General features: G+C 56.2%; 6 protein-coding genes across 6 annotated transcripts; 3 read left to right on the forward strand and 3 right to left on the reverse strand.

The window, feature by feature from the left end:
- Positions 1 to 11: 11 nt before the first annotated feature.
- B0I36DRAFT_76555 (uncharacterized protein) lies at positions 12 to 1,020 on the reverse strand. Its single transcript, XM_046163337.1, has 3 exons — positions 818 to 1,020; positions 602 to 713; positions 12 to 517 (listed from the first exon to the last, which is right to left on the reverse strand). Exons 1-3 carry the CDS (start codon positions 896 to 898, stop codon positions 39 to 41), a joined length of 672 nt encoding a protein of 223 aa, XP_046017299.1. The 5' UTR covers positions 899 to 1,020; the 3' UTR covers positions 12 to 38.
- A 738-nt stretch (positions 1,021 to 1,758) lies between these two features.
- B0I36DRAFT_263075 (uncharacterized protein) lies at positions 1,759 to 4,475 on the forward strand. Its single transcript, XM_046151160.1, has 2 exons — positions 1,759 to 2,474; positions 2,546 to 4,475. Exons 1-2 carry the CDS (start codon positions 2,044 to 2,046, stop codon positions 4,032 to 4,034), a joined length of 1,920 nt encoding a protein of 639 aa, XP_046017300.1. The 5' UTR covers positions 1,759 to 2,043; the 3' UTR covers positions 4,035 to 4,475.
- A 426-nt stretch (positions 4,476 to 4,901) lies between these two features.
- On the forward strand, positions 4,902 to 7,043 carry B0I36DRAFT_237244 (Sec63 Brl domain-containing protein; the record flags this gene model as incomplete). Its single annotated transcript, XM_046149522.1, has 2 exons — positions 4,902 to 6,840; positions 6,898 to 7,043. The coding sequence occupies 2 exons, from the start codon at positions 4,902 to 4,904 to the stop codon at positions 7,041 to 7,043; spliced, it is 2,085 nt and encodes a 694-aa protein (XP_046017301.1).
- Positions 7,044 to 7,610: 567 nt separating this feature from the next.
- B0I36DRAFT_284238 (isoprenylcysteine carboxyl methyltransferase) lies at positions 7,611 to 9,483 on the reverse strand. The gene is made up of 3 exons (XM_046151560.1): positions 9,228 to 9,483; positions 8,706 to 8,816; positions 7,611 to 8,654 (listed from the first exon to the last, which is right to left on the reverse strand). Exons 1-3 carry the CDS (start codon positions 9,245 to 9,247, stop codon positions 7,970 to 7,972), a joined length of 816 nt encoding a protein of 271 aa, XP_046017302.1. The 5' UTR covers positions 9,248 to 9,483; the 3' UTR covers positions 7,611 to 7,969.
- Positions 9,484 to 9,514: 31 nt separating this feature from the next.
- On the forward strand, positions 9,515 to 13,551 carry B0I36DRAFT_403766 (uncharacterized protein; the record flags this gene model as incomplete). Its single annotated transcript, XM_046161758.1, has 6 exons — positions 9,515 to 10,022; positions 10,067 to 10,198; positions 10,399 to 10,725; positions 10,758 to 10,921; positions 11,168 to 13,162; positions 13,483 to 13,551. The coding sequence occupies exons 1-6, from the start codon at positions 9,896 to 9,898 to the stop codon at positions 13,549 to 13,551; spliced, it is 2,814 nt and encodes a 937-aa protein (XP_046017303.1). The 5' UTR covers positions 9,515 to 9,895.
- Positions 13,552 to 13,578: 27 nt separating this feature from the next.
- On the reverse strand, positions 13,579 to 15,500 carry B0I36DRAFT_76599 (Zinc/iron permease). The gene is made up of 3 exons (XM_046163338.1): positions 15,348 to 15,500; positions 15,138 to 15,268; positions 13,579 to 15,056 (listed from the first exon to the last, which is right to left on the reverse strand). The coding sequence occupies exons 1-3, from the start codon at positions 15,418 to 15,420 to the stop codon at positions 13,749 to 13,751; spliced, it is 1,512 nt and encodes a 503-aa protein (XP_046017304.1). The 5' UTR covers positions 15,421 to 15,500; the 3' UTR covers positions 13,579 to 13,748.
- Positions 15,501 to 17,026: the final 1,526 nt, after the last annotated feature.

Below are 17,026 nucleotides of genomic sequence, written 5' to 3' on the forward strand. Positions count from 1 at the left end.
ATGGTGTATAGAGTCCTCCTGCGTCATGTTTCGAATATCTACATTGAGTTGCGGCGCTTCCATGCCCAGTCTGCGTCCGCATGAATTTTCGGCTCCGAAATATCCTTTCTGAGCTCCTTCTTCCTGCGCCAGTCTGTCCCAAACTTCCGATCGCGCTCTCCGACGTGCTTCTCGAAATCGAACTGGTCATAATCAGTGAAGCTGGTCATCAAGTTCGGCTCGCCTAGAGGCAATTTGTCCCCACGATCCGTCTGCCACAGGTGGTAGACCTTGCCGTAAAGCCCAATGACGCTCTTCATCTCTTCCGTCTCTGCAGCCTCCCACGTAGCTCGCGCGCCTGGTGCAGTAGGGCCGGGCATGACGAGCATGCCTGATTTCACCTCGAACACGTGCGAGTGCCAAAGCTTCCGCTCCCCAGGGGGCAGGGTCTCGTACAGCTTTCGAGTAATCATGTACTCGATGCCGATAAGCCGGGCGTTGGGGCCTGGGCTGTCGTAGAGGATGCATTGCCGGACATCTGCTTGCAAGGTTAGCAAACTGAGTGATGTCCACTATACTGGGTAGTCTTATTTATGGGTAGAAAAGCAAAAGCCAGGCTCACCTGAGCTCAAATGTGCACAATAGTGGTTCGCCTCTACAAACCGGCCAGGCTCGTCCGCATATGCGTGGAAGGCATTGAGATGGGCACACAGCTGTTTGACTGGCTGAAAGTCCTAGATTTCCAAGCGTGCGTACTTTGTTAGGTCAATCGCCTTGTCATTCGACTTGAAGTCACGATGCTGCAACTGGCCAAAAGTATGACAAATCCTGGACTTACTTGCACTAGCGAGGCACCTGTCTCGAGAGCTCTATCTTTCGCCGGGACAGGGCCGCCTGGGACGTCAGCTTTGTCTGTCATTGTTCTTTATCTGGCGGGCAATGGGTATAATTGAGTTTTGAGTTGTTAGTCGTTTATTTCTACCAAGCAATCATGCAGTCTAGAGACCGCATCACGCTCATCAAGGAATGGAGGACTTATATACCGGCCCGCGTGCAAAAGATACACGGCTGTTGGGCCACGGGCACCCGTGATCCAATATTGATGTCACCTATAAGTGATTGGTTGTCATAGCGGGCACTTGGCGGAAAGAACGCTCCTGCTGGATGCTTTGGGCCTGTGGGGAACTTCGCGGGGTTTGTTCTGGCCAGAATCGCTCGAGCACTACAGCACCATATTTCGAGCTTCAATCAAGGCCTGCTATATTAAATTATTGCCGAGATCGTGATGCGCGGGTGAGGGGTATTGGGAATTGGTCGTCCCCATGCCCTTCCTACCCGGCTCGCCATTACTTTATCCCACACGGATATGGAGTGGGGTATATGTCTGACCGAGGAATACGTTGGGGAGTGCTGGTGAGCATGTTCTTGGAAGAGCTATCGCTTTAAAGACTTATCAGGTACAACTCGTCGCAAAACTCTCCAGGCCATCGCAGAGTATTAGTTCCGGGTAACTATCCACCGCAGCTCACCCAACACCCGCCTAGAGCAGAACAAGAAATGATGACGACTGCGGGACTCGCAAAGTAATGCGCCAGCCCCGCATTCATGAAGCTGCCCCTGGCGAGTGGCCCAGTGGGTGCGGCAAGGGTGGGATAGCGCCAGGTCCGCCGCTACTGTCCCGTGCCAGCCCGAGGGGTGCGACTACAGGAGGACCCGCTTCGTGCCCAGGGGTCGCCAATCTGCCTGCCGAACCACGAATATGGGACGGCAACCTTGACGGCGACTGCCTGATTGACCAGGACAACCACCTCTCTCCAACGTGTCCAATCGCCGTACAAGTGCGCCTCGCCTTGCATCCTCTCACCACGCGCTTCCGAGTCCAATTCTCGGGCCCCTGCGAGCCGACGAGATACTTCGTCTTGTCACAACCCGCAACAGCACGCAATACGAATTGGCCCTGCTCGACGACGATCCCGGCCACGCTTGCGCGGATGATGAGCGTCTTGTTCTGATCGAGCTTCACATCTCCTGCCTGGCCCCTTGTGGCACAGCGCCGCAGCAGCAATGGCCGCATCCCGCCGCGGCCAGCCGGAACTGCATGTTCGCCTTCCGACTCAACCACTCGGCCCCGTCTCGAGCCTGACGACAGCGACACCACTGCCTCCCGACCTGCCGCCGATTTCGGCACTCTTCCTCATCGAGTTCGACGTGAAAGCCGGCTATACCATCTCCTGGAAGGCAGCGCAGCCCGGAGTTGACCTTGAGGGAGCTGTCGAGTACAAGTCGCTGCCATCTGGACTTCATGCCGTCTCCGAGGACTTGATATACTTTGTCCATGAGCAATATGCTGGGCTGAGCGCATTCATTAATGCTCCCGTCGAGGACAGCCAGCTCCGCAATGCCCGAATGCTGGCTGTCGGCGTCCTTGTGCCTCTTAGCTATGGACGTTTGGGGCGGGCGTGGAAACATGCCGAAGGGCTCAAAGAACTGGTCTCGTGAGTCTTCCCATACCACACCTCTGCTCGAGTATGCTTATTTGTTGGCTAATGGCACACAACACCTGCAGTGCGCTCTCCACGGATGTCAAGGATACTGCTGCCCTCCAGCAATACTGGGACAAGAATCATGCTCGTGAAGACAAAGCAGAAGATGGGAACAAGAGACTGTCTCTCGACTCGCCTTCAGTGACGTTCCAGTCTCCAACCATCAAAACACCCAACCGAGGACATGCTCGGAAACGTTCAGCCTCAGACGGCGCTGGCATATTGACGTCTGGACACAAGCTTTCACCGTATCACCCGGCTTGGAGCTTGACGAAGCTACTCGACACCTTCGGTCCTCTCATATTCCCCATACAGCGTGCGGCGCTATTGCGCAAGAGAATATTGATATCGTGTCATGCGCCTGTTCACGAAGCATGCAACTTTGTGTACGACATCTCCATTCTGTCGAACATTCCCCTTTCTTCTCTTGAGGTATTGAGCCCTGAAGGGCCATCCCATCGTTTGCGGCCGTTGTTCACTGTCGGGGTGCACGATATCCCTTTCCTTGTCGATGATGCCAAGCAGGAGCCTACCATCGGTAAAGACGAAGAGCGTGGCACCGGCTGGATTGCATGCACAACCGACAGCATACTCGCCATGAAGGAGACGTTATGGGATGTGCTCATCACGATGCCAACAACCCAAACAGCAAACCCCTCGGGCTGGTCATGGCCGACTGTTCAAGGTCGGGGCGGGGTGACCATCAGAGCGACACAGCGGGACTTGCGACGCTTCAAGGCTTTGAAGCGTGGCCTAGCTCGGCTTCAAACTGTTCCAGGCAGCGCGGTTGCTTCGCCATCGCCTTCACGTCCCAACACTTCACATCAAGCAGAGGGTTCAATACTTGACGAGGCCGAGAGCATCGTCGAGCCTCACACTTGGGCGGCACTAGCGTACAACGGCTTTATGTGGTGGGCTTCGGCCGGAGAGCAGGCGCGGTCCGACGAGGCCGAAGAGGCGGCACAAGATGCCTCGCTCCTGGCTGATCTATCGAGCAGCATGAGTATGTCGCATCCTTCTGGTGATGTTGCAGGATCGATTGGCTCGCTTGAACGAACACGTAGGCTCTCGACAAGCGGGCAGCAACCAGACGAGGCGCAAGTGGAGCTCGCCATCATTGCATACTTCCATCGCCTCACATCGAATATGCTTTCTGTAGCTGGGGAGGTCGTTGAGGCTATGCGCTACAACGAGATTGAGATCGGACAGGAAGCCGCAAATGCGATAGACGACGATGAGACAAGTAGTCCCACGGAGAGCGAGCGCGAACACCTGCTCGCTGACAGTGGTGACAGTGGTAGGATCGAGGATGATGATGATGATGATGACACAGACAGCATCAACGGCGGCAGGGGTGTCCGAGTCGATAATGAGTCGATCTCACGCATGGGGCTTGATGTGTGGAGTCCCGCCGATGCCAAATTTGCGTGCGAGCTTCTTCAAGAGTACTATGGGCGGAGAGCCTATGTGGAAGGGAAAGTGGTCGAGATATGTGGCGTCAGAGTGTGCTGAGACGTCCACAAGAACCTGGCATTCTTTGATCACGTTTGTACAAGTTGTGGGCTATTGCTTGTTTTCTATGTTGCCCACAGTTCAGGCGTAAGGGTGGGGTTTTCTTCTCAAAGTTATTGCCATTCTTATTGTCTTCGGATTAATCACAAAACTGCCCAGTGGGGGGTTTCTTCTCCAAACAATGCTTGTAAAGACATGCTCTGAGGCAGAGAACCCAGGAGTCTAAAGGTAGATGCTTGCACTTGAAACTCATTGGCCTTGAGCTTGTTTGGGACGGACAGACGCTCAGCATGCTCCTGAGAGAGGAGTTGATGAAGAAGACAAGCAACATGTCCACGGCGCCCATCGTACCTTGGCTGCATTTCCTGGTACATGCACATGTCCAGTCGTATTGCGGAACATGGAACCAGGGAAGTGCTATGTATAGATACACGACATTTCAATGACGCTGGTCGTCCGTCCGTGGGGCCACAGCGCGAGAGCGGGCGGTACTTATTGCTCCCGTATCGATAACGGCCCCTTGCTCTGCCCAGGTAGTGTCCCGCAGGCGGGAGGTCCCCACCCGAAATTTGGGAGGCCACGATTACCACTTGCTATTGCAAGGAGCCAGCTTGCCTCTGGCAGTAGCGTGCGCACTCAGTGAAGCCACATCATAGGGCATTAAGTCCCCTCCTTCCTGGCTCTCCAACCGCAAGGCCACTTTCCACCCGTGACACTCTCCCTCGAGGACGACAGCCGTGACTGCGCAACGGCACCGCCTTCCAGTCTCGTTTCCGTTCATTCTTTACCTCTCTCTCAACTCGGTGTAAATCGCTGCCGCTCCCGCCTACGCTGCAAAGTCCCTACTCGTAGGGCGACGCTCCCGCCATGAGCTCCGACTACTCGTACGACGAACAGGGTCAATTCTACCCGTTTTTCATTTTCACGCTCTCGACCCTCGTCACACTTCCTCTCACCTACAGCCTCCTCGCCCCGAGCAAGGATCCCGAGGCGCTTGCGCAACGCATACGGACAGACTACAAGCCTGAGCATGCCGACCTCGTCCAAGCCCAGCGCAATGCACAGAAGCGCCGCCAGCGCCGCGTCAAGCGCGCGATTGCAGCCATTCTCGGCTGGGCCATCATGGCAGGCATGATGTACCTCATCATCACAACACAACGCTCCGTGCCCAAGCTCTGGAACCCGTACGATATCCTGGGCATCTCCGAGTCCGCCAACGAGCAGCAGATCAAGCGCCACTACAAGAAGCTCGGCATCAAGTACCACCCCGACAAGATCAGGCCCGACCCGGCCAAGAACGAGACCGTCGAGTCTCTCACTAACGCCTGGGTCGAGATGACCAAGGCCTACCAGGCGCTGACCGACGAGGAAGTCCGTAACAACTACATCCAGTACGGCCACCCCGACGGCAAGCAGGGTTTCAGCATCGGCATCGCCCTGCCCAAGTTTATCGTTTCTGACGGCAATGGCAAATACGTCGTCCTCGTATACGCTATTCTCCTGGGTGTCCTACTCCCCTACACCGTGGGCTCCTGGTGGTACGGTGTACAGAGGATGTCCAAGGAGGGCGTCCTGCTGGAGAGTGCCAACATGATGTTCCGCGAATACAAGGAGGCCATGGACGAGGGCGATATTGTCACCGCGCTGAGCGCTGGTGCTGAGTACCGCGACCACCTGAAGGGCGACAAGGCCGAGTCTGGTCTTTCGAAGATCGAATCTAAGATTTCTCAGCCTGGTCAAACCACTCCCTTCGCGAGTGGATTCGAAGAGAAGGACAAGATCGCCCTTGAGGATGTTGAGAGCGGCTCGCGGAGGAAGGTCTTGGGGCTCCTCTGGGCGTACCTGGGCCGTGTTGAGCTCGAAGATCAGGCCCTCGACAGCGCCAAGTACCTGGTGGCGCCGATTGCCAATGCTCTTCTTCACTCTCTGACTACTATCTCGGTCGCCTTCGGTAACGCCGGTCCGATTATCGCCTCGTACCTAACCAGCCAAAGGCTCATCCAGGCTATTCCGCCCAAGGCCTCGCCTCTGTTCCAGCTCCCTCACTTTACTCCCGCGGTTGTCAAGGCCATCGAGGGAGACTCAAAGAAGCACGCCACTGTGCAGCAGTTCATGTCACTACCGGACGCCCAAAGAAGGTCACTGGTTGTCGGCAAGGGCTTGTTGACGGAGGAGCAATACACGACCGCCATCAACGTTGCGCAGCAGCTTCCTCATCTTCATCTCGAGAAGGCATTCTTCAAGGTTACTGGCGAGCGTGTTGTCACTCCCGGATCTCTAGTGACGCTGGTCATCAAGGGTCGCGTCGTTCCTCCTGGAAGCACGAACGTGCCCGAAATCGACGAGCTGGATCTGGAAGACGTTGACCCTGCGGAGGACGACCTCGATGCTCTCCTCGGACGCAAGAAGGTCAAGGATGAGAATGGAAAGCTTGTGAAGAAAGACAACAAGCCAATCCCGCCTCCTCTTACCTTTGCCCCCTACTATGCTCGCGATATTACTCCCAAGTGGCACGTTTTCCTGTCGGATAGCAAGCAAGGGAAGATGGCTGTTCCTCCGTGCACATTCACCGCGTTTGATAAGCCAATGTTTACCGAGGATGGCAAGCCGACATATCACATGCTCACCCTCAAGGCACCAGGGTTCGCGGCGCCACCACAGCCTGGAAAGTACACCTTTGTGATGAACATGGTGTGCGACAGTTACGTGGGCTTTGATGCGAAGGTGGACGTCACATTGACAGTGGAGGACGCGGCCAAGGCGGCACAGATTCAGGCCGAGGATGATATCAGCGACCCTGAAGAAGGTGAGTCTTCCCGGACAGAGGACACCATTGAAGATAGTTTGACTGACAATTGTACAGATTCGTTGGCCGGACAAATGAGCGCCATGAAGGGCGGCCCGGTCAAGAAGCGGGTCGACTCTGATGACTCTGACGAGGAAAGTGGCACAGACGAAGAGGAGGACGACACAAGCGCGACAAATACAGACACGGAGGACGAGTCATGATCCAGATAGGGCTGGTGAAGACGTGACGTAGAGTGATGTTTCTTGAGATTCGGGGGTGTTTCACTGGTGTTGATATGTACTCAGATAAAAGATTTTGGTTTCGGAATGGCCATAGTTGTGGTTGTCGTTGGGTTGAAAGTCTCTTGATGACCTCTTTGCAGCATTTACACCCATGAGCCGCAACAATACATGAATACCCTCTTTCAATGAAGTCCTCGTCGCTTTCTTCACATGTGGATGATATGGGACTGCATCGCACAGCTACGGCTCGATGACCGTCAGCTCCCGATGACCCAAGCTGGGTTTTCTCTTTAAATCAGGGTATGTGTACTGACATTTGATAAAACCGTCTCGTCCCGGCCATCCAGAGTTCTCTTCTGGTTACTCTCTTCCAGCACGGCCAATGAATGACTGAACATCATAATCATTATGTTGTGTATGTGTGTGTGTGTGTGTGTGTTGAGGCTGGACAGTCTGTAGGCAAAGGCTCTCAAGGCCGACTGATGTTTTTGACCATGCAGTCTTGTTCCTGATTCAAACATGTTGCGGAAACCTCTCTTTCAATTTCCGCTTGCTCAGAAACTCGTAGGTGATGGGCTCGAGACGTCTCTCCCTCTAAACGCGTGGTTTCATGCACTTGAGCACTTTATTCTTCTCTGGCTAGTTCGCACCCATCTAATTGGGACTATGTGCCCATGAATTTGTACACGAAGCACTTCCCCTGGTGTGCGTCCTTCGCCTGCCCGCCGAGGGCAGACTCATACGACAAGGAACGCAGTGACGATTACGACAACGACGAAGACAAGACCGATATCCTGGGAAGCCAGCTTACCAAGCCCTCCCTTGACCACCACCCTCATTCAACAATCCTTTATTTCATGCTGCACCTGCTCTCACGCCCCCCACCTCCTTGGGCTACCCCTGCCTCACCCTATGAAAGGCATCTTGGTCCCCACGCGCCGCTGATACTCGACGTAGTCCCTGCCAAAGAACCTGACGAGCGAGCTCTCCTCGGCCCTGACCCTGCTCGAGAAGAAGTGCCACAGCACGGCGACGTAGGCGGCCAGGCACAGCACGTTCCCGAGGACGAGCTGCGTGCCCACGGCCCACCAGAAGAAGCCAAAGTACGACGGGTGGCGGAGGTGCGCGTAGCAGCCCGTCGTGACGAGCACGTGCGTGTCGCGCTTGCGGTGCTGGACGACGTGGTTGAACGAAGGGCCGGCCTCGGCCATGGCCGCCGAGCGGATGGCCTGGCCGACCAGCACCAGGGAGATGCCCGCCAGGAGGAGGACCGCGTTGAGGGACGGGATCAGGGCAGCGGGCAGGAACGGGGTGAGGAACAGGGAGATTAGCGAAGACGGGCTTGCCCGGTGGGGGAAGGCGAGGTTGGTGAGGAGGCACTCGAGGGATGCGGAGGAGTGGGCGATCGCGTAGGCAGGCCAGTTTGCGGTCAGCAGGAAGGATTTGATGGTCGCGTCGGCGGTGCTGTAGCGCGCCGTGGTGTAGAACTCGAGAAAGTGGAAGATTGCCAGGCTGGCGAAGAAGAAGGGCAGTCTCCAGAACGGCGATGTCCTTGTTGTTGTCGTCGTCGTCGTCGTCGAGGAGCTGGCGCTGGCTGATGATGGTGCCAGGAGGATATAGAGCATAGCCATGACAGACGACGCGAGTACCATGCCAAGGCAGAACGAGCGGACCGCGATGCCTTCGAGGGACTTCCTGCCGCCGGGCATGTGCTGCCTCTCTGGCGAGGAGTGGGGTCCAGGAGTGAAAGGACTATGAAGTGGAAGAGCAGATTTCCGTCCTTGTCAGCAATGTTATTCTATTTTAGGACGGGTACGGTGCACCGAATCACTCTTGAAGCACGGCGGCCATGGAACGTGCTGCCCTCTGACCACGTTGCCTCTACCTAGGTATATCTTCTTCTTGGTCGCGAAACGGCTCTGAAGATGGACGCCAATCAGGCGCCTGTGACATGAGCCCAGGTGCTGGAGCGGAAGGGGTGAAGGGGTGTGGGAGGTATTTCGAGCGAGGAAGTCATTGTACTGGCGAATGAAAGGCTCTCGAAACGGGTGCTGGTGTCCAAAGATACGTGCGAGCGAGGGATGCAAGTGTCTGCAGGAGAGACGTCATGCACAGGGCAACAGCAGTGCAGCATGTGACAGAAAGCGAGATGTAGGGCCTTACCTGTCTGAATCCGAATCCATGATGTATGATGTTCTTTGTTGTCGCAAAAGACCTTTGAAAAAGAGGAACACACTAAGCCAGGCAGGCTTTTAGCTCATGGTCAGTTGTGGCTGCGCCCACGTCAAGGAAGAGCCTGTTGGCTCGTGTAAGTGGTGTTGCTGCAGAGACAGCTCCAAGGGAGGTGTCCAGGTGGTGGTGGATGGACAAAGAGCTCCAGGTCCTGAGCGGGTCAGCTGCTGCCGAAACTGGCGGTGTTTCTTGGCAGAACCTCAAACGTCACTGGTCAACGACCCTACTGTAAAGACGACGGCTCCTCGTCGTCACGCATGATGATCTCTACACGAATCCTCTCATTAAATTCTTCTGGTCATGGGAAACACGGGTTTTCTTTTTGTGACCTTCTCTCGTCACTTCAAGCTCGTGTAAATATTCCGGACGCCCCATATTCGGTGCACCCCAGGGGATCTGACCCATTGCCCTCACCCGTGCTTTAGGAGAGCTGGTAGTGTTGGACGACCATAATACCAGGGCTTGCATATATCTTAGTTGTTATTGAGTTTTATACGTCCTTCAGGGGTAGCTATGCCCAGAAACGTCCGCGTGTGACTAACATTGGTTATGCCTGGCTTCCGTCATGGCACTGGAATGCGTTGCTGATCTTCAGCCCTATGCCTGCCTTCAAATTGCTATCCGAGTGTAGCATCTGCAGTGCATTACCATGGGTTCGATGGAGACCAGCCAGTTGCCTGCACAATGTTCGTCTAGGATCGTTGATATCATCTCCCTACTGCAACCGTAGGTAGCTGAGGAGTGATGTTGTGCATACACTGTCGCGAAAGGCGCCGCCCTCAATCTTCATGGCTCTTTGCTTCGTGGCGCAGTGGCACGATTGGCAGACTGGTATTCAAACCTCTCGTGCTCTGTCCGCCCAATTCCTCGCATCCGTGCCACCTTGAGACCGGAGGACAGAGGTAGAAATCTGTCGTCGCAAGGCGTCCAGACCATGACGAAGTGCCGCTTGGACAACCCTGGGTCGCTATCGTAGGGTATCGTTGATGCTGTTCAGAGACCGCCTTGGATGGTGAAAGATGAAATGATGAGCACTAGCACATTGATCCAACCCCAGATGAAGGGGATCCAAGTCGACATTTCATAGCATCCGGCAATGTAGATGGCTCCGAGGACCAACCCGACGACGCTCCCCGCAAACAAGGCCTCGAAGCCAGCGACGATGGCATATACAGCAGGCACCGCCCAGAGGAACTTCCACGCCACCCTCGGCCGGCCGACATGCATGAGCAGCGCTACACCCACGGCACCAAAGTGGAACAAGGCATAGAGGATGAGCGTCCAGAGGAGCGTGAACCGCCAGGAGTCGGAAAGCGAGTAGAGAGCGTGCTCATGCTGCTGTGGAGGCCAACGCAGGCCCGGGAAGCTTGGCTGCTGGTAGTCTGGCGGTGGCCATCTGGCGCACAGATCCTCAGGTTTCCTGTGCCAGGTCAGCGCGGGTGTGCTTGCGGTGAGCTGCAGAGGAGAGTGTGACCTACAAGATATGTGCCATGCTGGAGCAATGGTGGCAGGTGCCAATGGCATTGCTGGCTCTGCGTGCCCTGCCCTTGTGGGCGCGCAAAGGGCAAGGATTGCGTAGGTCGAAGGGATGGCGCAAGGTGGTGGTCGAGGTCGAAAGAGGTGAGGTACTATGGTACGTGATGGGGAACGAGATGGTGCTTGACGTGACAGGGCTGGCTGGTGGATGCCGCTAGGGAGCTCCGCCAGCGTGCATGCCCTCCCTGGAGCGCCCCCCACGGGCGGGTGTCCCAGCAGCCTTCGGCTCAGACCAGCGAGCCGAGGCAAGACTGAAGTGTGTTGCTCCTGCGTCACGACTCTTCTCTGCTCTCCGCCGCATCAACCACACGACCAACAACGAGCAGTAATGATAGCCTGACCCGCCTCAAGCGCGGCAAGACAATCGACGTCGCGCATCCTCCCACGGCGCTCCCGTCATGTCGTCCGATCGCCTGTTGACCACCGTCCTCCGGGCGTACCAGGACGCGCCCAACAACGAGCAGACGGACAAGATCTTCGGCACAACTACCCACCTGCTGTCCAACCTCACCAACCCTCTCAATCTCTCGATTCTCACATCGCACTTCCTCACCGCGCGCTCTATATGGCAATACCCGGATGGCCTGCGCACATGCCTCCGCGTCATTAGCGTCTACAATACCGCCGCCGGCCACGTCCGACAGAATGCTCTTGACAACCTCGAGGTTCCGCCAGGCCAACCTCGCATCGGAAGCGGCGTCCAGTGTGAAGAATGGGCGCGCGCCGTCGCCAAGGGCGCGGACGAGAGGTCCAGCAGGTGGCAGCATTGCCTGGTGCTCACAGGCATCCTGATGGGCATGGAGAGCGACGAAAAGCGGTCACTTTCGAGGAGCCTGCGGTCGACTCTGGAACAAGCCGTCGTGGCTGCGGCCAACCTCGCCCTCCAAGAACCCGTCCACACCGGCCTCCTAGGCCGAGGCGCTGTTGTCCTGGCGCTGTCGTACGCGTTCCCGCTCCTATCCGACCACAACAAGGCTAGCCTCAATGGCAACGCCTTGCTTCCAGCTGCGGTCGAGGCCATGGTCGGGAGTGAAGGTTTCCACAACTGCGACTTTATCCAAGCAATCACCAACGACATCAAGCCTAGCCAGAACAAGTGGTGGCAGGTCGATTCACCATCGGTGGTGAGACTTCGGAGGACGGAATCTCGACCACTGACCCAGAACATGGGCGCCCTCTCGCGCGTCTTGGTCTTTTCCGTTCAGCACGCTGCGGACGCCCAGCCGGTTTTGCTGGCCTTGGACCAAATGCTTGCACTCACTACTGCGCTTGTGCAGCGTTGGCGCGCCTGCCCCCTCTCGACTATCGATCCGGCTATCGAGGTTGCGTTCTTCCCTCCACCAGTGCTTTCGGGGCCCGTGACTTCACTGTGGCAGCTGTTCCGACGGATCCTGTACACCGTTGTTGCGGTGCTCCAGCCGATTATCGGTCGGACACTGCTTGACCCTCGACTACGCAATGACATGGTTGCCCCTACTGTCGCCAGCAAGACACTACACATCCTGCGGAACATGTCATTCATCTCATCGCGGCAAGGGGCGAGCTCGTTCCAGGTCTACACATTCACGTACATGACCGCACTGGACATCATCACCCGCTTCACGGATCACTGTATCGCATTCCTGAAGAACACGCAGCCACCAGCTCCTCAGGCCAGCGCGCTTCCGTCACCACTCGACCAAGCCCTCACCCTCTTCTATCTCAACACGGCAGAACACTTTCCTCTATCAGTCCCATCTCCAGTCGCCGAAGCCCTCATTGTGAATCCAGCTTCCGCGTTACTCGCACCCACGTCATGGCTTGCGCAACCCCCGACTAACCCTACCACGCCTCCGCCCTCCCTAACCCTGGAGCTCTTCGAAGCCGCCCACAGCGCCATTCTCGCCGTCATGTCGTGCCCGCAGCACAGTGGCCCTCTGACGGTCAACCTGATCCCTTTCTACGTGGACACCTTATTATCCAGCTTCCCGGCGCGCATATCCCCTCGCCAATTCCGGCTCGCCTTTAAGACGGTGATGCAGATTGCGAGCCCGCCTTTCCCGATATCAGCCAGCCACCCAGACCTTTCGGAAGCACTGCTCGAAATGCTCCGCCACCGCGCTCTCCAAGGCGGCGCATCAAGCCTACCCCTGACCCCGCCAGCCTCCGAACTTGCCCCGGCACCAGGAGATACGCAACCACCGCAGCCGGCGCCACCGCAGTCCGAGCAAAGCACCCTCGTGCTTGGCCTCATCGACGCACTCCCCTACCTTCCCTTGCCCATAGTGGACGAGTGGCTCACCCGTGCTGCCGACGCGATGAATGCGATTGAGGACTCGACCCTGCGCGAGGTATGCCGCCGCCGCTTCTGGGATGTCCTGGTCAGCGGGGAGATGGACGTCGAGAGGGCGGCTGTGGGCGTGGCGTGGTGGGGCACTCGAGGGGGGCGAGAGATGGTCCTTTTCGGCCAGAGGGCCGCGGACAGGAAGAGGCTCGGTGGCGGCGACGAGGGGCCGTTCATGATGAGCGGTGCTCTCGGGGATGGAGGAGGGAGCGCTGCCGAAGCTGAGAACAGAACGCGGAGGAGTGTGCTGTGAGAGTAAGCCGTGTACATCGTTTGTATCATCCCTGGAGAGTTTTTGAGCAAGCCATCTTCATATAATATGTATAGATATGTTCACTGCCATCGCTGTATCTATGTCACGGATGCGAAAAACGGATCAGCAGTCATTCTGCTTAGACCAAAGTGCTAATGCGGTCATCACTTGTCAATTTCCCTTCGAATCCTATGCTTAAAATGCTTCTGATGAACGCCGTGGGTGGTGTAATGGACCGAGACCCTGCCAGGAAGCCCGAAGAAAACCTTAATGATTATGCAAAAAGTCTGGCTGTACGAGCCACGCGCGGCCTTTGCTTCCGACTGGACGGGATGTGTTGCTAGTGATCATGAGAGGTAAAGGCGCTGCTGACACCGAGCAGCGTCATGCCTAGGACGGCGAAGACTATGCTCAGGTTCCTGTTGTGGTTCAGACTAAGAGACTCCACAAACAGGTGGATGGCAACACTGGTCATGATGCCTGCCGTCACTGCAAACAAGCAACCATATGCAACCTCATCCGGACTCATGTTACTGTGATTAGCAAACTTGAACCACAACGCAGCGATGCCTGCTCCCAGAGGCTGGCTCAGGCCACCCAGGACAGATGACCACATGATGGCCTTTGTTCTGCTGTTGAGCGCCATATACAACGGCAGTGCCATTGCAAAGCCCTCCGAGATATTGTGGACGAATAGGGCGAGGAAGACGCTGAAGCCAAGCTCAGGGTTTGCATGGTTCGTAGCATATGTAATGAAGCCTTCAGGGAACTTGTGCAGAGCAATGGCTATCGACGTCTGCAAGCCGATGGACAGGAATGCGTTTTGTGGAACATGATGATGATGCTGCGACTCCAGGTCATCGTGGTCATGCTCGTGTCCATCATCTGTTTGCTGGTCAAAATGCGAATGGCTTGATGTGGCCCTGCTTCTCTGTTCGGTGGGACTCAAGGTGCCCGTTGTCGAGGCTTCCCCTGTGGCCTCTTCACCTGGCGTCGCCTCGGCGATGCTGGTCGTGCGAAAGTTGGAGAATGGCTTGGGAACACGGCTGCTGATATGCTTGAAACACTCCTGGCCGCACGGGTCTGTGTAGCCATAACATGGTCCCTGTTCGTCGCAATTTGACTTTGTGTCTTTCACAAACGACAGGACTCTCTTTTGTACCTGTAACATTGATGGCCGCCGGCTCTGCGTTGTCGCTCTGCTACGGCTGATCTGCGGCGTGGGTCCGGGTCTGTATGGGTACTCTGTATCAATAGTCGCAGTCCGGTGAAGACCACTACCGCTGTTTGGAACCTCCGTCAACAACGGCGTGCTTTCGTGGGCGGCAGAAACGCCATTAGTTGGCGTCTTCGTGCTTGGGTAGTTTCTTCCAAAGGAATCTACGCGTCGGCAGCTCGAACTGCGCACACGCGAGGATTGCCGGCGGCTCTGTCCGTGTGAATGCTCGTGGTCATCGCCATGGCTGTGATCGCAATCGACGACATGTGAAGGGAGAAGCTGATGGAACAGCCGCGATACGATCTGAATTCCGACAAATCCTGCCACGAAAGATGCCATAAGGATCAGGCCCGAGACTGGGTCTTCGTAGCCACCCTTCGAAAGGTACTTCTTCGCTGATGGTAGCATGCTATAGAGAGACATGAACAACTGTGATCAAACTCATTAGCCACTCTGCGGAGATAAAGCCAGAGGACACGGCTAAAACCACAAACATGCAGCGATACTCACCATGACGCCGAAGCTAAGACTGAGCGACGCCGCGAGAAAGGCATTGCTATCCTGTACGCGAAAGTTCTTCTTGCCAGGAAAGAGGCGGACGATGACGTCGACATTGATGACACTAGCACCAAGGACGCACGCTGCGCGATAGACAGTGGTCAGCGTCGGGTGTCTGTGATGTCTACCGAGGACATTGCGACAGTGCTAGCAATCACTCACCTGTCCCGCTGACCAAGCACATGATCCAACCACGGGTGTCATTACTGAGCTCTGTCGCCTCCATGACGGCCATTATGCGTCCGCCAGCGCTGGCGATATGGCTTGCGCGGAAGTGCGTCGACGCTCCAACTGCACCGGGCTCCTATTTACTAGCAGGTGTTGTCGTATGAGTAACGCATAAGCAGTACGCGATTTCGATGAAGTGCGAAATAGTGTTAAGACGGTCGAAATGGTTAAGAGGTGTTCGAATTGTCGATGATATGATTCACGGTTGACTGGGCAATTGTCTTGTGGAGGAAACGGCAGGATAGACGAATACTGAATCTTGCTGTTCTCGGCAGATGGCACGTGAACATGAGGTGGTCGTGGTGTGCCGAGTCGGTAAAAGATGAAGCGAGTTTGCGCCAAGTACGCACCTTAAGGAAGCAAGGTACAAGTAGACAGACGAGGCAAGGCAGGTTGGAAGGCGCATGGGCTGCCCACACCACATCAAAACGTCACTGCACTAGGATCCGGGGCTGGGGGGGGGGTCGTTCTTACATAACAGCGCTTCTGCCCTGACCTGCAGGCTTCCACACAGCTGCAAGTGCCGCGCGGATCCTGTCAAGCCCCTGCGATTGTTAATTGTCCATCCCGGCATGGGCTTTCGGTTGAGACCGCTACAGCAGGCTTCCCGCCGCAGGGACCTCGCTTCCCATACTCTAATGCTGCTCGTCGTGGCTCTTTCCAAAGTCCAAGCAGCTGCCCTGCGTCTCGAAAATTCCAGTGCTGAGTCATGTCTGACCGTGTTGATCCAGCGCTCCCGTCATGCTGATGATTAGCAATGACGACCCTCAAGGTCCTCAAGTCTCCTCTGTGCGGCTCTGGTGCGTGACAGCCACCACTTCAAAGGCTGGATGGGCATCCTGGCTGGCTTCGCGTAGCGATTGGCAGGCGGCCGAGGCGGAGGGCATCCACTACGTGCTGCAGCACCCACTCCAGCACACCCCTTGACGCCGCCTGGCCATCAGGGTCCTCAATATTGCATGCGGCAAGCCTCTCCATACCCTGGGTATCGACTGATGCCAATCGTGCCGGGGCAAGCCCACTTCCACGCTCCTTGCCAGTCAGGCACGATGCTTACTTGCAAGCGTCGCTTCGTGACTGCCACAGGTTGACTGCATGGGAATCCCTTCACCGGTCCCGTGACCGTGCTAAACACAGCGTCCGTCAATCGTCGTCGCCGTGTCCACAACTGAGAGCGTCACTGGGGGGGCACCTGCCCTCATGCCCAACCGACATACGCTCCACAGCATAGCAGGTGCCTGACAGCTATTCGACAAAGGGCGATGCTCAGGAATGTGAGGAATTCGTGCCCGTTTGATGATTTCTGGTGTTGTCCAGCGAGCAGCGCTCTCGTCGCGTCTGCCTGGGCTTATAGGCTCTTTGTGCTCATGATCATGGTCAGGAGGGCCACCCAGTCAGTGTCACTACCTGTTGCACACATTTGCAACCACAGAGCTCGCACGCGGCTGGCAAGAAAGGCGATGTCTCGAGCCATAAAAAACGGGTTGAATGTCCTAAGTTGTTCAAATAATATCAGAGCGATGCCACCGATGTCTAATGTATCTCAGAAGTGATCCCTTTGACCTCAAAGAAGGCCTCGCTGGTTGGCAGCGTCTCGGTTACACCAAGTACGC

The sequence above is a fragment of the Microdochium trichocladiopsis genome (assembly GCF_020744255.1).
Source record: "Microdochium trichocladiopsis strain MPI-CAGE-CH-0230 chromosome Unknown B0I36scaffold_2, whole genome shotgun sequence".
NCBI lineage: Eukaryota > Fungi > Ascomycota > Sordariomycetes > Xylariales > Microdochiaceae > Microdochium > Microdochium trichocladiopsis.